We start from the raw sequence: 20,403 nt of genomic DNA, 5'->3' as shown, positions 1-20,403 counted from the left end.
GGTATTTTTGGCTGGGACCAGATTACTTACGTTTATAGGAAACTGGAATAATTAGCTAAATTCTCAGAGAAATAATGTAGATAAATAATGTAAATGTAATGTACATAATGCAGAACAAGCTTCAATTCAAATGAAGAATAGGGAAATTCTTACAAACTTTTTCTAGCTTTTTAATGCAAGACTGACATTTTGTGTATATCTTTTGCTCCTCAGGTATCTGATGCAGTATATATGAAATAGCTACTTAAATCTCTTGACTTGCCTGATATCGCCACTTCTCCTTGCAGTTTTCCTGATAAGTACAACTAGAGCTTAATACTAGAGCTTCATACCTGTTAGTGAAAGCCATTACTGTCAGCTTTATCATCTAGTTAATGTTAGATTCACCAGATCCCTAACAGTATCCAGTGTTACTGGTAGCTTCCGTAATGTGTTTCTTATGGAATGGTGTCCTCCTCCTGCATAATCTGTTGTAGCTGCTTGTAAAAACAATGGTGATCCATGAAAACTGCCTTCTTAGCTTTTTTGAATAATTTGTCACCATAGTTTTAGTAATAGATGTGTGAATTCTGTGTGCCTTTTTTACTGCTAATACATTGTTTTTAATACTGCAGAAGTTCTGGAATGTAGATAATTTCGGTATGCTTAATCAGCCTGCTGCGTTGATACAGCTTGGGTTTATGTTTTGCAAGTTAGATTCAAAGATCTTTAGCAGTTTCACACCCAGGTTTCAAAGATCCTTTGCTTGTAAATGTGTTGCCACTAACGCATTTAAATAACAAAGAATGGCAAAGCTTTTTTTTCCCCATATCTTGGTATTTTTAATAGCTATTGCTTCCTCTGCATTTTGCCCTTCAGATATGCTCCCTCTATAAAGAGGGCAAGGTAGCAGAGTGGCAAGCTAATTCTGTTTATTTTGGAAAAGGAGAAGGATGCCTTAAATTCTAAAATTAGAATTAAAAGAAATAGCTAAAGTAAATGTTGAAGGCTTTTGACTTGACAAATAAGAGAACTGAAAAATTAACAAAAACTAATTAGAGGAAAATAACTTGGCAGGAAAGTATGCCTCTGTTTCAAACTGCTGTATGTAACAGCTCGCCTGTCAAGCCATGCTTTGAGAATGTGTTCCTCCTTGTCATGTGGACCTTCTTGTGTACCTCCATTTGTGGACCTTGTTATGTAGACCTCCATTAGTGGAGAGATGTGTTTAATGATGTTTAAGAATATCTTTAGGACTTTGTTTAAAGGTTATTGCTGTTCAATGAACCAAACACAACTACTGAACTTTCTTTGGTGTAGTATTGAGGACAAAACTGGATTGTACTCTTTCCTGAGTAGTAGGAATTGCTAGAGTTTAAGGAGATACTTACAGGAAAAGTCCTTTACAGCACAGGAATATCTGTAAAGTTTCCCAGCAAAGAGCTCCTAGTGTGATGTAGCTACCTAGGTCAGAAAAGCTGTGCTTTGAACTTTAAACTCCAGTAGTAAGATGGAATAAAAATGCGGATTTGCTACTACGATGATGACAACCATATTAAGGGCTCTTCCTGTGGAGAGCTGTGACGCAAGGAATAAACCATCTTCAGATCCCCAGTTGATACAGATGGCCTAGTTAAAAGCTGGTGGATGTGAACATGACCAGACTTTAGCCTAACTTCCCTTTTTCCTCTTCTGATATTCTACCACAAGTGGCAAATAGCTTTGAGGAAAGGTGCAAGACTTTGGATAATGTTGGGAAAATGTTCTGACTTGAGAAGTGGCTCCTAATATAAAAATGGGGAAGAATAGCACAATGTAGATTGTAAACTGTAGTATTGGAAGTGGTAGGTTATGGGCATACTGTAGAAGCCTTTTTTTTGATGGTATACCTCCAACCTTTGGTATCGTGATATATGTACATGTCGAGAACAGAATTCGGCTAGTCTTAAGCATTTTCTCCTGGTGTTATCTTTTGTTTAATTGATGTTGAGTGTCTTCATAGAATAGTTAAACTGTCTCATCTACATAGAAATCATTTATAAATCTCATTTCTTTTCCTACATGCAACTCAAGTCAAAAACTGAAAAGAAAGTGTTAAAACTTTGTTGGGTAACTTTGCTGAAATTGCTGTTAAAGAATTGTGACCCAGTAGGTTTTTTTTCAATCTACTTAATTTTTTGTAGTTGAGGAATAATGTAAAATTGATCTAACAGTATAAAACACCTCCTGTTAATGTAAAACCATGGAATAGTTAGGAAGGGGTAGAGCAGGTACTTCATCAATACCATTCTGGAATTTTGGTGGTGGTGGGGAACAGCACCTCATTAATTGTTTTGCTTAGCTGGATAAGTGTGTTTTGCTTCATTATTTTAAATTTAATCCTAGTAAAACAAATACTATAAAAGGTGTAGGTTCACTCAGCAAATTTTATTTGATTGGATTTTGTGTGAAATGTTTAACTTTATCTAATTTACATGTGCAAATGAGAACAATGCATGTTTAATTCTTTTCATTTCCCACATATCCTTTCTTAACTTCTACTCTTTTTGATACATTAAAAATAATAAAAATCTAAACCCGTTTCAACCTTTTTCTCTTCAAAATAATTTTGTTCAAAATACCTTTTATATGAATGTATTAAGAACTGTTTAAGATTCAAAACTTTTGGAAGTCAACTCTGTTATTTAAGTTCTTTCAGGGTTGTGCATTTCCAATGATTTTTTAAGATTTGAATATTTAAGAGACCTGTTGGAAGAATAAAAGAGGCAGGAATTTCAAGTTATGGTGCCACCTATGTGCTATGTTGTTTTGTAAAACCCTGTAAAATATAATATCTAAAATAGTTTTGCTCTATCATTATTTTTTAGTATAGCTCTTTCCGTTATACTTAATCAGGGCTTGTCAGGTGGTACATCTAGCAGTTCTTTTATAGTGCTAGCTGGTCAGCTATAAGAAATACTTTTTACATTGTCAGCTGTATTATTAGTTCTTGTGAGCAGATATCTTGTTTTTTCTTTAAAAATTCTGTTTATAGTAGGTAGCTACTTAAGTAAAAGGGATCCATATGCCCAACTATGAATACTTGCTCTAAAAAAAATTCCCACTGTTTTGGGGGCACATGCAGGAATGTTCTGTTCTGTTAGACTGCCTTAAATGTGAGAGCCCTGATATGCGTGCTACCATACTAGTTCATTTTCCACTGCTCATTCTTGTTTCTTTGGAAGCTTTTTTCCATCCGGATTATAAGGCATTGTTTATGCACTGAATATAGTAAGCCAGAGGCCTTGCATGTAACACTGTCATTTTTGCAAAGTAGGCCATCTTTTAGAATATCGGTTTTGCCTTTTACTGGTTTTGTCTTCTTTTGACCCTATCTCCCAGTGTCATTATTTCTGCTCTGGTAAATACTGTCAACTTTTTCCCTGGCAGTTTCCTCAATTTATTAAAATCACTCATGGCCAAGAAATACATGAACGAAACATGCATCGTTTCTAACTATGTTTTGCAGTAACTTGGAAAATCACTGTCTAATTTCTTTGGTCACAATGATGTCTTTAATTTTATTTTGAGATTTTTAATAGCATAATAGCTTTCATCGTATCACAGTTCTTTATCAGTAACTACTATTTTTTTTTTTTTGAATTTCTCTATCCGAGTGTAGCTCTCAATAGAGTTGCTGTACTGTTTGATATTGTTTTTTGTAAGAACACTTTTGGTTCATAAAGAAACAGTTCTGTAACTTTAGCAGTCTTTGTTGTGCCATAGTATCTTTTTCTACTGCAACAATTTTCAGTGTTAATTGAAGCAGAGCAATGGCCTGACAGTTATTTTTGAGTTCTTCATGTCTCTAGTATGGTTATAGACTGAGGAATTTAATGAGCATTTAAAAATTTGTATTAAAAATGCAAGATCAGTCTGCTGTAAGTTACTAATATGAACAAGTACTGAACATTCCACACAGTGATGGTTGTTAGGAGTCTATACTGAAATAATTCTTTATTGGAAGGTGATAGCTTACCAAAACACACACAAAAAAAGGTCTGTCAAGAGTCTCTGTCAGGTATGGTAAGGACTTTGTGCCTTGTTTTACCAGATTCCAGAGAAATACCTTAACTACTGGTTTGGGAAGATGTCTCTCTGTCTCTCTTGGGTGGGAGAGGCAGTGAGGATAATCAAGAAGACAGTTTTGTGATGATACAAAGTAAAACGCTGAAGTACTGTGTGAACTTATATTCCATATAACGCGCTCCCTTCTCATCAACACCATTTCTCTTGGCAGAACCAGTACCACCATTCCTACCATCTCTGGCTTCACCACTAATGAAATTCTAACGCATACTGTCATTTCCTTTCATCTTCGTTATAGGTAAAGCTTTCAAAATTGGAGTCTGTTGCTGGCTCTTTGTAAAATATGTAAGTAGAGTATGTCTATCTTTGTCTTTTTAAAGAAAAATACACAAACTAAAAGGGGGCGGTGGTGAGAATTTGCTATTAAATTAGCATAACCTTGCAAGCAGAAAATGCAGAGTCAATGCCAGTTAGTAAGCCTATCTCCTTTGTACTCATGTATGATTCCTGTTTTTATGATTAAATACATTTTTTCGATTTACTAAGATGTGTGTGTACACACTCTGTCTCTCTCTCTCTCTCTCTCTCTCTCTCTCTCTCTCTGTCTCTCTCTCTCTCTCTCTCTCACTTTATATATCTGTATGTAATGTTTTCAATTATTACTATACTGCTTGACCGTAACCTTTTTTAACCATACTCCCATCTATTCATGAAGATTGCTGGTTCTTTGCAATAATGCCTTATATGATAAGACCTGACACTGCTGCTCTTAGTAGTTAATGAATTCTTGGTGTATGATTAGGTTATTCTTTTGGTCCTCTGAAGTCACAAATCTTCCACTCTGAAATACCTTGATGCACGCTATGCTGTGACATTGCAATCTACTGCCATTCTTTAAATCATGGAAAACGTGGAGGGACATCAGGTAAATGTATCTTTCTTATAGAAAGCTAACTTTGCAGAGAAACAGAAAAGCAAATGTATGGAAAAGTAAAAACTGTCAAATTTGGCTGTCTTTAAGAAAACATTGATGAATTCTCTCACAGATGTCGGCTCTGACCCAGTCAGAATCTAATGTGGTTGTAATTTCACAAGCAGAGTGGTGGGGGAGTTGGAAGTTCAGAGAACCTAAATTAAATAAGGCTTAAACTAATCTTACGTTAGTGTTCTGACTGCACTGGAATCTAGCTGACAAAATACAATTTTCCTGAATATGTAAAAGCTGAAATTACCAGCTATTTACTTACAGTTTCAACATACATATTTATGTAGGACTAGTAGAGACATGTATTCTTCTGCAACTGAGAAAGGCCACCTCATTGTGTTTCTGAAGAAACTTTATTAAATAAATTTGGAGGAGTTGAACAGATATAAGAAGATTTTACTTTTTGTTTACTAACAGCCAGTGTGCTTTTCTTGTTCACGGTTCTTTTTACTTTAAACCTACTGTGTGATCTAACTTCTCTTTCTTACTGAAGGATTTTGGTGTGTAAGTAGAATTTGTGGATTAGGAAGGCTGAAAATGCCTTGCACTCCTGTAATACAATCAACATACATGCTTGCACATATGCTTGGAATATGCCTGCGTAATTAAGGTCGGTACGTATATAAAACTCATGTTTCTGTTTCTAAATTACCTGGATGGTGTGCAGGCAAATAGCACCATCCTCTGGTACTGTAATACCAGTTAAAGATTAAATCTGAAATTGCTGTCTGTTATTTTTGGAAATTGAATATAGTTGTAATAGAATGTACATATTGTACTTTCAGTTTTACATACTCATTTTGGGCCAAAGTCTTAACAGAAATTCTGTTAATTTGCATGGACTACATGCATTCTGTTCAATTAAGTGGCTAGCTAATGGATATATCTTTTTAGGGCTATTCTGCACACAGTGCTGACTCTGCTCTTTACATGACCATTTATGGTAGGAAGCTGCACTTCAGAAATATCAGACCGAGCTTTTTCTAAATCTCAGTGAAAGACAATTCACAGTCATTTAAGAAAAATTCGTTGAATTAGAAAACACCACCAACGACTCACAGTTGTACGTCTGTGGGAGAGTAAGGGCACTGTTACAAAACGACTGCAAATGTCTAATACATAAGTTATTTTTACAGCAAATCATAACTTCAGTAACGGATTGAGAAGGGACCTTGGCATTGCTAGAGAGTAGTGCAAAGAAGTACACCTCCCACAAATAAAGTTTCAGTAGTTACAGAATGAGTTGTACTGAGTTATATTCATGTGAAAGATTGGATTTTAGTCCATTAACTATAAACAGCAGGTATGAGAAATACCACAGGGACATTCTTGTCACAAAATTGACGGATGAGTAAGTCACTGTTTTGATTGTTGTGTATTCCTGTTGGACCTTTAAATTTTTACGTATCAGAAACATCAAAGGGGGACAGCTGATATTTGTGTAATCTCTAGAAAAAACAAACACCCCACAGTCCATCTTTCTGTACAGTAGACCTCCCTTCTTTCACACTAGGTGTTGCTTTGATGAAACTGGAAATTCTGAAATGAGAGTTTTACTCCAATAACAGTGCCTTTCTTTCCTCTAATATATTAACTGTGAATGTAAGCCAGACTAATTATCCATGTTTGTGGATAGACCATACAAGTGGTCTATATACAGAGCTAACATATGGGTTCCTTTGTTGACAAATGTTGTTTCAATATAACTTCTTTAAGGTGGTTGATGATTGGAGTGTTATATTAAGCATCTGGAACTTGAGACATAACAAATTCTAATTTGCTCAAAAATGGAATACTTACAACTGTAACAGAGGTCAGTAAGAAATTCGATATTAAAAAAAAAGTATTATGCTATTCTAAGACATCATGTTCATGTAGGACATCAGATATTCCAAATTAGTATTTTTTTATCACAATGTCTTTACCTCATGTGAGAAGATGAAGTGGTGAAAATGTTGATTGTGAAGCCTGCAGATACTGTAGTGATGAGTAGAAAAGAAAAATCCATGAAAACACGAACTGTTTGGTGTCCTAGAGTAAGGATTGGCTACTGTGTAATGATAGAATGAATGAGAAAAAAGGAAATACTGGTAGCTCATTAGATGAATACCACTCAATGGAATGAGTACGATAAAGGGTCATAGTGAAAAATAGATTTCATAGGCAGTCTTAATTCTATAATGTTTGAGTATTTGAATACATATGATTTGATTAATTAAAAAAAGCCCTGATGGCCCAAACAGTTCCATTGAAAAGTCTTTGTTTCAGCTAACAAGAGCAAGAGAATGCTGCAGTAGCTGACTGCTATTTTCTGTATCATCTGGCTTTGGTTGGGGTGGAAATGTTAATGGCAAGAGGAATGGTAAAACTCTGAAAACTCTGGCTAAGTTCTGGACAGGAAAGAAAATGTGCTGTTGCCTAGTTATAACTCATTGTGCCCCTTCCATTCCAACTTGAACTTATGTTAGTACCTCTGTCTTTCTCATATCCTCCTCCTCAACAAGCCTATTCCTCTATTTTATTTAGTTATGTTCTCAGTTTTTCATTTAGTTCCTATTTTTTGCTCTAAACACAACATTCTGTTGTGTTTTACTCCAAATTTTTTGTTGCAGTGGTTTTTTTTTGTTTTTTGTTTTTTGCTTTTTGCTTTATTGCTCCAAACTCCTTGCTTAGCCATTCCCAGTTTCCTCTCTAATTTCCAATCATTGGCCATGGGTTTTTTGCCTGTTCACTTTCTTCTACCCATAGTTTGCATTCATCTTCAGCTCTGATTCTCTTTTGCTTCCTTTGTTCATGTTTAGCTTCTGCAGTAATTTGTCACACACTGAAGTATGTGTCCTCTTGTTTTCTATTTTTCCTTCCACATGGTTTTTCTCCAAGTTTCATGTGTTAGTCTGTGACTGATATGATCAAGTTCTTTTTCCTTGTTACATCTCTCGTGCTGTCTTCTCTACTTTATTGATTCCTGCAGTCCTTGACTGTCCTTGCTAATCTGTTTGTCTTGCTCCTTGCCAACATTTACTTTAATGTTGGTTTCTGCTTACTAGCTTCCAGTATCTTTCTCTACTCTGTTCACCTTCTTATTTCATTGTGTTTGAATCAAGCATCCAGTTTGGGCCCTGCATGCCACCTATCCTTGCCCCCCAGTCTTGTTTACTTTTTGTTTACCCCAGGCAGATTCTCACCTTCAATTTTCTGATGCAGCAAGAAATTACTGAGACCACAGGAGAGGCAGGATCTGCTCTTGGTTTAGGTAAGAGGACTTAGTTCGGCCTGGCCAAGAATAGCTGCACTTGCAAAACCCAATCCCCAAATCTGTGCAGAAGCTGCGTACTTAATATCAATGAAGTCTTTGGGAAACTTAGCTGTTAAATTTTAGGAAGTCATATGAGAATGTGCAAGCAGTTTTCTAAGGCCAAATTTGGGTGGATTTTTAGAAGATGGAAAGTTGACTAGAAGGATTTAATTTATGCAAATTATTTTTTTCCAGATGCCATTTTTGGAAATGAACCATTCTGTCTGATGGCAGTTTCCCTATTCTCCCCTTCTTGAAAAAAGAAAATTCAGCCTCAGATAGGCATTTCACTTGGACAAATAAATGTTTGAACTAAGGAGTTCAACTTGCCAAATGTTGAATGTGTTGAAATGTGTTAATGTGTTGAAAGCAAAGCCTTAACAATGAAAAGTGCTGACTAACTGTAACAGGCTAGGCTGCTGGCCCTTCTGACTGTGCCTACTGCATATTCAGTTTTTGCAACTGGAAGTTTTCTGGAACTGGAAGTAGTTAAGGAAACTCTTTTGGAACTCCAGTCTTGGGGTGGTAAATTGTTGGGATGTTGTGTTCCACAGAGAATTTGGCCCATGTTGGTGGTACTTAAGAAAATCACTCAGTAGCCTGCTGTATCGCCTCAATGTATCAAAACCTTAAAAATACCTTGTAGTCAGGTACTAGTAAATGTTTTTATTTTCAGTGAAAATGCCTACTCCCAATTTCATGAAAAAAAAATCACCTTCTGAAACTTTGCAGAGAAGGTAATACTTATAACAACAAGATGAAGTTACCTGGAAAACCCCTGACTGTGGTTTCTATTAGGAAATAACCTTTCTTTTAAAAAGAAAAACTTAAATGTTCTTGTTTGGGGAATTGTTTTTAATAATACCTTTTGGGTGGTTGTGTCTCAATACTGTGGGGTGATTTAGCATGCTAACTTTTTTATTTTGGACTGTTATGTTACATTTAAATGTGCTGGATATTCAGTAGCATTAATTGTATATTGCAGTTCATAATAATATATTTGGTTATCATGTCTGTTCCTAAAAGTAGGTGTTTTGAGTTGGTAGAATTTAGATACAAGAGAGTAATATGTTACTTTTTTTAAACAACAATATTGATTAGAGCTAAGTGGTGTTTCTTTGCTATCTGAGATGCTCTTTAGAGAGCTGCTGACATTCCTAGAATAACAGAAGAATGGGAGAGACTTCTAAAAATCATTAAAGTTTTCCTTTTCCCATTATCCTGTATTGCTTTATATATTTACAAGAAAAAGGATTTCTTTATTTTGAACTTCTTGCTTCTCACATGTGCAGCAGACTGTCACTAAGCTTTTGCTTTTAATCAAGACGTTTAAATGCTGGGATATAGGGATGAGTACATTGTGAATTACCTGTAGGCAGAATCTTTTAAAGGTTAGCAAACTGTGTAAATTCAGGAAATTTGGGAAGTTCTAAATTCTGTGGTGGTAGCATATGGTTGAGAATCCTGAACTTCTGAACTATATTCCCAGCACTGTCATGTGTTGATATTGCTAACTCTCTATACCATAAGAGTCTCTTGCCAAGATATTTGTATGTTGTGAGTTAGTAATACAGATAACTGCCACTGAAGATCCCATCTGCTCTTTGAAAAGCTTCACTAAAGAGTGTTGTGTAGAATTTGTGATAGTTTCGCGTAATTGGTTTAAATTATACAAAAAATGATCATATTCAGTACTGTATTTCCTTTTAATTTAACGTACTTTATATATCTTAGCGTTCTTTTTCTTATGCACTGTGAAATTTTGAAGTGGAAAGATACTGCTGTACTCTTAAGGAGAATAAAGGGTTTTGTTTAGGTTAGAACTGTTGAGTTTTATGGCATATATGTAAGTATGTAAACAGTTTGAAGCATGTCAGCTGGGTAGGTTTTGGTCAGCATTTCAAAATAGCTGGTTACAATGATGGATGTGTGTAATTAGATGTTAATGTAAAAATGTTTGCCATATATGTGGGCAAACAGGTCGTAGATAAATGCTTGCGAGTGTGAAGTTGCATGTGGTCAGGCTGGCATCTCTGCATCTGTTGTCTCATGCGTTGTCCATATTTAGAAGATTTTCACAATTGTAATGCCTTAAAATTAGTTCTAAATGATAGCACAGCACATAGCAAGGGAAATATTATCTTGACATAGATTTTGATTATTGTCTGCTTTTCAGCCAGAATTATATCTTGAGTGTGCTTCCATTATTACTAATACACTCAACAGTTGAACATTGCCAGTAGCGTAAGCAAAACAGATTTTTCTTTTTCTAAATAAGTGAGTCACAAAACATAGTTGGAACAAGCTCATGACACAGTGGTATAAGCACAAAACCAGTGCGCTGTCTTTTATCTTCTATTTAATTGGTGGATGTTGCTGCATAATGGGTAGACAAAGGTGTAAGTGACTTGTTTGTGGTTATATAGAAAGTCTGTAGCAGAGCAAGGGATGCAAACGGTATCTTCCAGATCAGAAGGCATGGTTACATGCATATGTTTTTCATGGTGGTGCTGGTTATACTTTTTTTTGTTTGCTTATGTTGTTTTTAAGTGTGATTTATCTAGACTGGAGTGCAGTTTACTGCAATTCATAAGAAGCTTATTAAATAGAGCTTCTAGTTTGAGGGATAAATATTAGTGTTTAATACAAATTTTTACTATTGAACACCACTAGAAAAATATATTGGAAAAAAGTTTTGTACTGAAAAATCATACTGTCATTCCAGCAATGAGATTGTGCTGCACAGAAAAATGATAATTGGATTATCTCTAGTATTAGAATAGATATTTGTCTTTGTCACAGAAATGAATTTGAATTCAATGGGGTTTCTTAGGAATATTTAGCTTTCAGTACAGAAATGTCTGTCAGAAAAAGTGGAAGAAGTTTTTGGTTGCTAATAGAACTAAAGGAGCTAATAACTCTATGTGCACTCCTTTGCCAGTGCTAATACACTGCTAGTTATTTTGTATGGGTATCTTCTTTTGATACACTGTCTTTTTCCCTGACAAAACTAGGTTTAGAGATTACTTGGTGCTTTACTACCCTCCCAGTTGTAGCAATGCCAACTGTTGGGAAATATACTGAAAAAGAATTGCTGAAATAAAGTAAAACCTCCCCAAACAAACAAACACCAAGTATTTTTTTAACTGCAGATGGGTGCCCTGTGGAGAGTAGATGGGACTTACTAATATGAGTTTGCCATGTGAGAAAGCGTGGATTCAAGACATGCCTAACACCTTGGTATTCTTCCCTTCTTGTTTTGCAAACTGAACTCTGGCATGATAAAAATTGTACTTTGTCTTATCAGAAGCAGCCTCTCTGTGTAATGGTGGAGTTGACTGGAAGTTCCAGTTCCATGGTACAATTTACTGAGAGGAATACAATTTGGAAGGAGATGTATGAGAATTTGTTGTGTAAGAGTAGGAATAGAAATCAGTGGCATTTTGTTTTTCTGGTCAAAAGATGCAGTCATCTGAACTAAGAGTAGATTTGAATACTCAGTGCTAGTTTGTGTTTCTCTGAATATGCCAGCAAACCCCTTTGTTGCTCTCTATTTGGTATCAAAATTTGTCACCTGAGCTGGTCACTGTTTAGCAGACTCCTGTTATTTTTATGTACCTCTAAACTACCTGGGAATAAAGTAGACTAGCAATTGACTGTTCCAAGCACTGAAAAAATAGCTGCATCTCCTACTTCCAACAAAATTAGAGAAAAGACTGGTATTTACCTACCTGTTGGGTGTGTGTGTGTGTGTATGTATGTATATATATGTGTTTGCGCACACATGTGTGTGTATACACACACCCACCCACCCTGGAAAGAAGAACTTCTCAAGCCTGTTATGTGTGATAAAGAAGCGCCCCCCCCCCAACTTTTTATTTTTTTTTTTGGTAAAAAAAATTTTTGCAGGTAACCTTTAAAATCATTTTTACAAAGGAAATCCAGAATCTAGGGAGTTGCTTATGGTAAAGGAATGTGGTTGATTATATCCATATAGTTCTGCTATTCTAGCTTGAAAAGTTTCTCTGGGTGTTCATTTTTAAGCACTGTCCCTATGTTTTGTTTGCTTCCTGTATATGTATTTCTGTGTGAAACTTCTTATTATTCAATCTGCAAATACTTTATTGCACAGTCAGATTTCAGGGTTGTAGTCATAATAAGTTTGGAGTTAGAGCTGGTACTGTTATATAATCATGTCTGACCAAATCAAAAAGCTTTTCAATCAGAAGACCAAAGGGCAGTCACAGGAGAGGTAAAAGCAAACAAAGAGAAGATTAATAAAGGGAAAAGTTCCTTGTCTGTCAAATTGTCAGTACTGCCGTAGTTGTACTGGAGTAAAGTCAGTACAGGTCTATTTATTCCCTTTGGTATTAGGCTCCTCCTAATGTAATACTGAGGAAAGTGTACTAGTGGATGTTTTGTTTTGTAGTAGTGGTTATCTTGTAGATATGATATGCTGTAGTCCAGCTATGCTGATGTCAGTATAGTCTCAATAGTAAGTATTTGTCTGAAAAATACTGTTCTTGAAATAGGAAGGGCTAGAAGTTTGGTTTTTAAACATTTTGAACTGTGATAAATGTCATACCAACAAGCACTTATTTTTATAATTTACAAATGTATGCTTTCTATTTTCATAGATGGAAGACTTCTTTATGTTTCCTAGTATTAAGTTAGTTAATTGGCAGCATTTTTATGGAATCTCCTTTTCAGTAAAATCTCTTGCTCTCGAATTTTTCAGATTGGCAAATTAGTGTATGTATTTTGTATGTATGTGATCCTCTCGTTTTTGTTTTTTGTAATGCTTGACTCAGCTAAATGTAGCAAGGAGGCATTGGGGCTTGCTTAGGAGGCAAAAGTATGAATAATAATAAGTTTAATAAAGATGCAATTGTCAGTATGCCCTTTTTGTTTTTATTTCATGTATCTTCTTGATTTAGGAAACATACTGTCCTTTAGTTACTTACTTTTGTGCCTAAGGATGCCCAAATGACAGTAGGTCTGAAGGATGTTTATAAAGACTTTCTTGGCAAAAAGCTTATCCTTTCCCTTCAGAGGCTGGTATTATCACAGCTGCTCTTGTCCTAATTATATTGGGATTACTGCTACCGGACCTTTTCCAGGGGTGCAGTACACTTTAGTTGCCATAGTATGCTCTGCTTCATGATTAAGAAGTACTTCTGTTAAGAATTGTACCAGTGTTGTGTGTTGAGTTCCATTGAGTTCCAAGGTACAATTTAAGGATTTGCATTTGATCTGTTAAGTGCTATTTAGTTTTGGCCTTGTCTGCTAAAGCAGATAAGAATTTATCATTCACTTCTCTGCAGTGCCCTATAGAGTAGATAGTAAAGTATATTCCTTTCCTGGACTTCTATCCCTCACACTGAAGCTCATAATTATTGAACTTAGGAGGACAAAACAAGGACAGTTGGTTTGTCCTCCCATCTTGCCATTGAAAAGGATTGTGAATTTGAAGACTTTATTTATATGGAGTAACGTTTTCTTGATAATGGTAATAATCTTTAATGGTGTCTGCAGTGCACAAAGTTCTTCGAAAAACGGGCTTGGTCCTTAAGTGAGTAGCATTGCTTGATTTTATTGTGCTTGGTTACAAAAACACAGAAGTCAGAAGTGCTGTTAGATGCTTCCTTCTGTCAGCAAGTTTACTGATAATTCTTGTACTGTCTTTGCATCTACTTGGATGCTACTCTTTGAGACCTATCTTCTAGTGGTTTGGTTTGCCATTTTATGCTCCTGGTCTGCCTCCTTGCTCCACCCTATATTGAAGTGTTAGTGCTTAAAAACAAACAAACAAAATCACTCAGTGCTGTCAATGGACAGTTTTATTTTGTCCTGAGCTTCATATTAATTTTTTTTTTTTTTGCACCTTCTGACAACTTTTACTATTTTCCTAATCTATAGGTTTAGGTTTCTGCGCTGTCGTATGTTGCATACTGTGAATGTTCTAGGCTTCATTTTTTGTTGTTTTTTGTTTTTCAAACCCTGTTTTCTTAACCTTGTTAGGTATTTTGCATGTGGAACTTTCTCTCATAACAGCATCATTTGATTACTGTACAGTGGTATAAAATATGTTTCTTCAATGTGCATTATCTCAGATGCTTGTTGCATGGTAAAGAAATAAATGATTGTCTCAGTCATGTAGTTTTAATGAATTGTCTATTGTTGTGGATTTTATCTGGAAAATGAGAAGTGTAATACTTTTGAGGATTATTATTTTGCTTTCCTTCAAACACATGTCAAGTACTTAATACGTTGAATGTATTTCAGTCTCCTTGTACATTTAACTTTGGATCAGTGTCAGACACCCCAATGATTGCTGTACAGAGTGAAGCTGAAGTTCTAAATCATTTAGAGAAAATGTGTTTTGCAAAACCTCTAGCACTTAATTTTTGGATCATATGTAACAAATATTGCTAATAGATTCCGAGTTATGTGATACCAATTGTTACCTTGGTTTCTTTCAACTAATCTCATTTCAATTTCATAATTGTTTTTGTCATTTTTAATTCCAAACAGCCAGATTTCAAACAGCGTATTTTCTGAGAATTATCTGCAATTTAGCTTTGAAATGACATTTAAGGATTCATGTTTAACTAGCAGCTGAAGGAGATGGCTGACTGAAAGTTGTTAGAATTGAAGTGGAAAGAAACAAACTAAGTTGGCAACAAAAACGGTGTAATTTTTAATGTAATTCAAGTGATTAACTTAAGAAATGCTGTAGGTGACCTGTTTAGGAACTTGAAGATGGAATGAGAACCTCGTATTTAACTGGTGATCCTTGTCCAGTGACTTGAGTTTTTTTAATCCTGGCTATTTTTTTGTCAGCTACAGGATTTGTGATTTTGTAAAACATAATTTGTGCTATTGCCTTTATATTTTTTGTTACTGTTATTCCTTATTTGCAGTGTACTTTGTATGCAACTGTTAAGAATACCCCTACAGATTAATTTTTCCATGGATCTTCAGGTGGCATACAAATAAAATATGAGAAACAGCAGATGAAACAAATGAGGAAGATGAAGACTAAGTAATCAATTAAATAACAATGTCTCAATCTATTGTGAGATTCTTTAAAAAAAAACCAAAAAACAAAAACCTCAGCTATTTTGGTGTGCTGTCTATTATAGACCTGTCTGTGGTATTCTGTTTCCTTACCTGAAACATATCTTCAACAGTCTTGACCACAACTTTATACGTAACCTGTCTAGCAATATGATTATGTGGTTTTTAAGGTATAGCTCTCGTATTTTAGATCACAGTAGAGTTAACCTACATGAGTAGGATCAAATGACTGCAACAGCTCATCTTAGAGTAGTGATCTAAAACACTTAAAATATTAATTTGGTATTCAAAATATTCATGTGATTATGGCTATCAGAATCACCGGATTATTTGAAGGGTAGCTGCATTTTTCCAGTTTTCTTTTCAGATTCATCAATAGGTGAAGAATGCTTAAAAATTACAATTTAATTTTGAATTCAGATTATTCTGTTTTGCTTTTCTGTGTACATAACATCATTTAGAACACAAGGCAAAGTTGTCATTCATGCTGTAAAGCTAGATTTTTTTTTCTTAAATGGAGGAGGGATCATGAGATATTAAAGAGGGAATTGTGGAAAGGTAAGAGCTAGTTTACCTCTGCGCGCCCCCCCCCCCTCCCCCAAGGTAAATCACTTTTTCACAGATTTCCAAGAAACTGCACTATTAGGTCTGAATGTAATTTCAAAAAGAAAACCTTACTGTAATTGTGTTTTCATTTAAGCTACAGTAAAAATTTGTACCTATAAGGGAATTAAGTTTTTCAACTCTGATAATTGCTCCTAAATTACCTTTAAATTAGTCAGCTCGGGAATTGCTTGGCTACTTTGACATAATTCAGTATGAGACAACTATTTGTTCCCAGCTTTCAGGGAAACTTGGTAGCCCACACTTAGCTCTGTGCTGCTGTTAGCAGTACGTGAGCTAGACGTTTTACCATGCAGTAGCCTAGAGGCTCAGTGATGTTAAGGTAAAAGCAGAACTCTAAATGAGAACTAACCTAATCAGCTAGTGAGCAGCTGCAAAACCTTTCTTCATCTTCCTTATCTTGCATAAAGTACTACTGGAATTCTGCAGAACTCCTATCAAATAGTAAAGCTCTTGAATGGTATAGCTGTCATCTGAATGGTTGGAGAAACAGATGAGATTTTCACAAAAAATGTTTGAGATTAACTTGAATAAATATGTAATAAATGCAAGTAAGAAAACTGTGAGGGTTCATTACTATCACAGACTGGTATCGTTGGGTTGAAGAGAAGGAATGTAACTTGTTAAACTGCATATTTAGTCTCAACCATAAGTTCAAACTTACTTTTTGTCTATTACTAGGAAAATCAAGGGATTCCCAGTCAGCCAGAATGGAATCTGAAATTGTTCCAAAAGTTACCAAAATGACAGTGTCTGGGAAGAAACAGTCTATGGGATTTGAAGTTCCATGGTAAGCCAAGCCCTCATACATCAAGGTACATCAGCAGCCCTTCTTTCAGACTGATGCACCTGTAGCAAGTTTTCTTCTTCTTTTTTTCTATTTTTACAGCAGTTTTAGTGTCACTCTCCAGAACTAACCATCTCAGCTTCTTGTTTGACTCATAATTACTTTCAGAAGATGGTACCTCACGTTTTGAGTTTAACAAATCCTTTCACTATGAATAGTACAGAGAGATATCAGCTAGTCAGATTGTTTAAACATCCGCTTCATAGAATACTGAACTTTCTTGGGGTTCGTTTATTTTAAATTTAGTTCTCTAAGTGGAATTACGAAATCAATAAATCTTAACTGTAATTGCTTGTTCTTCAAAGGAAGTAATACATTTAAGAATAATTTATGGGGAAAATGATCGCTTATTGCTAAATTTTGCCTTCCTCTGCAGCTTTTATTAACTTTAACAGGTGGCCAGGGTACAACTGTTGTAGAGAAGAAATTGGTCCTTCTTAGAAAATTAGAAATACTATTCAACAGTTCCAAGTTAGGATGTATCTTGTAAGAGCATAAAAAGACATGCTGGGTTGGGGTCCACCTTCAGCAGTAGCCAACAGTACGTAACATATAGATAAGGACAGGTCAAGTGTGCTGGGAATACATTCTGTGAAATACCATTGCATGTGGCATTCTGTGGTGTATGCATCCTCTTTTGGATTAGGGTGTTTCTATTTGTTTTTTTTACTTGGATGTGCTGTTTTGTTTTCGAACCCCGTCTTGTGATAGCCAGTGTGTCTGTGTCAAGAAATTCCACAGTTCATCCACAGGAAAAAGATGAGCAAGCATAAGCACTGCATACTTCCCCTCCTAGTCCCACAGTACTTGCAGTTCTTATTTGGAAGGCATTTTTAGGAGCAAGAGGGTATCATGGTCTCTATTTTACTGTGTTTTGTTCATCCTTAATGAAACTGCATGGAAGGCAAGCAGTTATATCTACTTAGTATTTAAGCGTATTTGATAGGTGTGAGGCTGATGTTACTTCCTTAAACCTGCCAAATGCAATTGCTGAATGAAAGTGATGTCTCTTAGCTACCTAGATGCAATAAACTCCAAGTGAAAAGTTTTTCAGCCTTTCAAAATCGACTTTCTGTGGTATTTGAGATTCGTGATACAGAAGAGAGAGCATAGATTCCCTCCCCCCCAGTTAGCAACTCTGGAAAGGACAGCAGAACTTGATCAGTACATTCCTGAAAATTCATCCCTAGTGTTTCTGTTAAACCTTTTATAAGCTGGAGTTTTTCATTGGGTTCTCAGTGGATTAAAAACACTTGAATAAAAGTTTATAAAAAACAATCTCAAAGGAGTGAAAAGGATTTGCAGGCTAGGCCTTGAAATGTGCAGTGGGGATGGTAGTGATAGAATATTTTGGCTGTAATGATCACCATTTAAAATGTTTTTTAAAAAAGAATTTTGCATGCCCAGTACTTAGTGACTGCTACATCTTATATATGTGGGCCCACTCCTCAGGGAAGGAGGAGGTAAGAAGAATGCTTCCCCATCTGTAAGCTATTATAATTCCTTGATAGGCTAGGGCGATCACTTAGGCTTTGAGAAAAATGGTTGGTTCTAACATGGTTCTTAGCCACTCTCCTTCTCTTCAGGGACCCTGAAATACAGTTAGCATTGTGCTTACTTTCATTTTAGTGACATGTGGTTTTCTGACAGAAAAGATTAACTCTTGAGGACCTGCTGGTAATCCCTCTGAGTATAAATCCTCATCATTGTGAAGGTAGTTTAAACTCCCTATTGCCAAGCCTCTATTGCTCTAGAAATCGGATGAACATAGTAGCAGTCCTTATCCTATACAATTTTCAGTTAGATTAGATAAAATAAGGAAAGAGCACAGGGTAGTATGGCATGAACAGCATGATGGTTGCAAATGCCATGTTAGCCACATTAGGGATGTAGATTTAGGAGGGGTTAGATGAGTGGAAAATAATGGAAGAGGAGTTGTCATAGGGGTTGGCATTAGCTTCAAGCTAGGAAGACTAGGAATGAAGTGGAACAGTTTGTAAAAGAAGAGTATGCGATTTGGAGCACAGCTAATCAATATGGAAGGAAGTCCAACTGAAACTAGAAAGTTATCTGCATGTCTAAAGACCCCTGCTTCAAGGAATCTGTAATAGTCTCCTTTGCTCTTTCATCCTCAGCCACTGTGGAGGCACTACCAAGGCACAACTGTGGTTTTGCTCTTACACAGTTCTGAATCTGCATGTTTTGGGGGAAGAGGCCTTGATAGTGTTTGCACTGAACTATTCCTCTCCCTGCTGCAGGGTAGTGGACTTTGCCTGATTCCTTACTTACCTATAGGCTCCTTTCCACCCTTTTTGTGTGAAGTCTTGCTGATGTGCTAAATATGGTATGGTTAGCTGAACACTAGTGTTCTCTTACAAGCTTAGCATGATTTTGTAGCTGTTACATATCCACTTCTGAATCTGAGGAAGCAGAACATTAACCCCTCTCCCCAACCCCTTGAGTACCAGTGGTTTTTAATTCTGTAGCTATTTCCTGGAAATTTGGCAGCATAAGAGTGAGTTGTCAGGGAACAGAATGAATCTGTGTTTAGTAACATCTAAGGCTATTTCTACTAAACATTTTTCAGTCCGCGTTTTCATTGGTGTTGTGTTGGTAACTGTACTGCAAAGGGTTTGTAGACAATAAAGATCTCTTGATTATGCAGTGTAGATCTGACCAAACGCACAGGATTACAAATTTTTCATAGCAGCTATAAGAAATTTGGATTCTAAAGCACCTGTAATAAATTATCAGCTTTTTCAGTTTGCTGCCTCCTCCCTCATCTCAATATTTGTGCGGCATTGGTGCAGACACCATAAGAAACTTAACAACTGCAAGAGATTACATAGTATATATGAACTAGCTTTTGTAGTCACCTTTTATGGGATCTTAATTCATGGACTGTGTTTTTAAAACAGTGGGCTAACATTAACAAAAATAACCCTTCTTTGACTAGCTATACAGTCTGTACAGTTCAGTCTTGTTATGAGGCATGACCCTTCCTTAAGTGAATCTTTCTTAAAATATGAATGGATTATTAGGAGTCATGAATTGCTGTGAGTATTGATTGCCTTTGATGCCAACGCTAGGTATTCTTAATAGGATTGTCTATGGAAAATGTGGTTTGTTCGACTCTGAAAAATTGTTTTTCTGATACTCTAGCAAAACTAATGACCAGGCTTTTTCTTCCTGTTTAGTCATGAAGGAAGTCAGGAAAAGATATTAGCAAAAAAGGGTGATTATTTTAACCAGCCTGACCAATATTGTGTAATTAATAATTTTGAAAGGGGAAATAAATGTAGACATTTCTGTAATGACTGTAAGTACTCCGAAAGAGTCGGTTGTATAAAAATAATTCACTAAGCATGCAGACTAGAAGATTGAAAATAATGCTTAAAAGCTAAATTATGCAGAGTTAGTCTGCACCAGATAAACTTTTCAGGTTCTTCTTTGAATGCATGCTAGTGTGAACTTCGTTGAACACGCTTCTGTGAGGATGAGTGACTTTTAGCATTGCTTTTAACA

The 20,403-nt window shown here is 35.8% G+C and overlaps 1 protein-coding gene across 4 annotated transcripts in view; it reads left to right on the top strand.

Moving 5' to 3' along the window:
• Positions 1-20,403, top strand: part of HBS1L (HBS1 like translational GTPase) — a 65,985-nt gene that overhangs the window by 22,470 nt on the left and 23,112 nt on the right. For 3 of the 4 annotated variants that reach the window (XM_026119727.2, XM_026119745.2, XM_064509007.1), the window contains one exon: positions 16,713-16,821. In XM_026119727.2, coding sequence (XP_025975512.1) covers positions 16,713-16,821 — 109 coding nt within the window. Of the gene's footprint in view, positions 1-8,140; positions 8,286-16,712; positions 16,822-20,403 lie in introns of those variants that run through there. The other variant, XM_064509008.1, reaches the window with a different exon arrangement.

The sequence above is a fragment of the Dromaius novaehollandiae genome, chromosome 3 (assembly GCF_036370855.1).
Source record: "Dromaius novaehollandiae isolate bDroNov1 chromosome 3, bDroNov1.hap1, whole genome shotgun sequence".
Classification (NCBI taxonomy): Eukaryota; Metazoa; Chordata; class Aves; order Casuariiformes; family Dromaiidae; genus Dromaius; species Dromaius novaehollandiae.
This window is presented reverse-complemented; position numbering and strand designations above follow the sequence as displayed.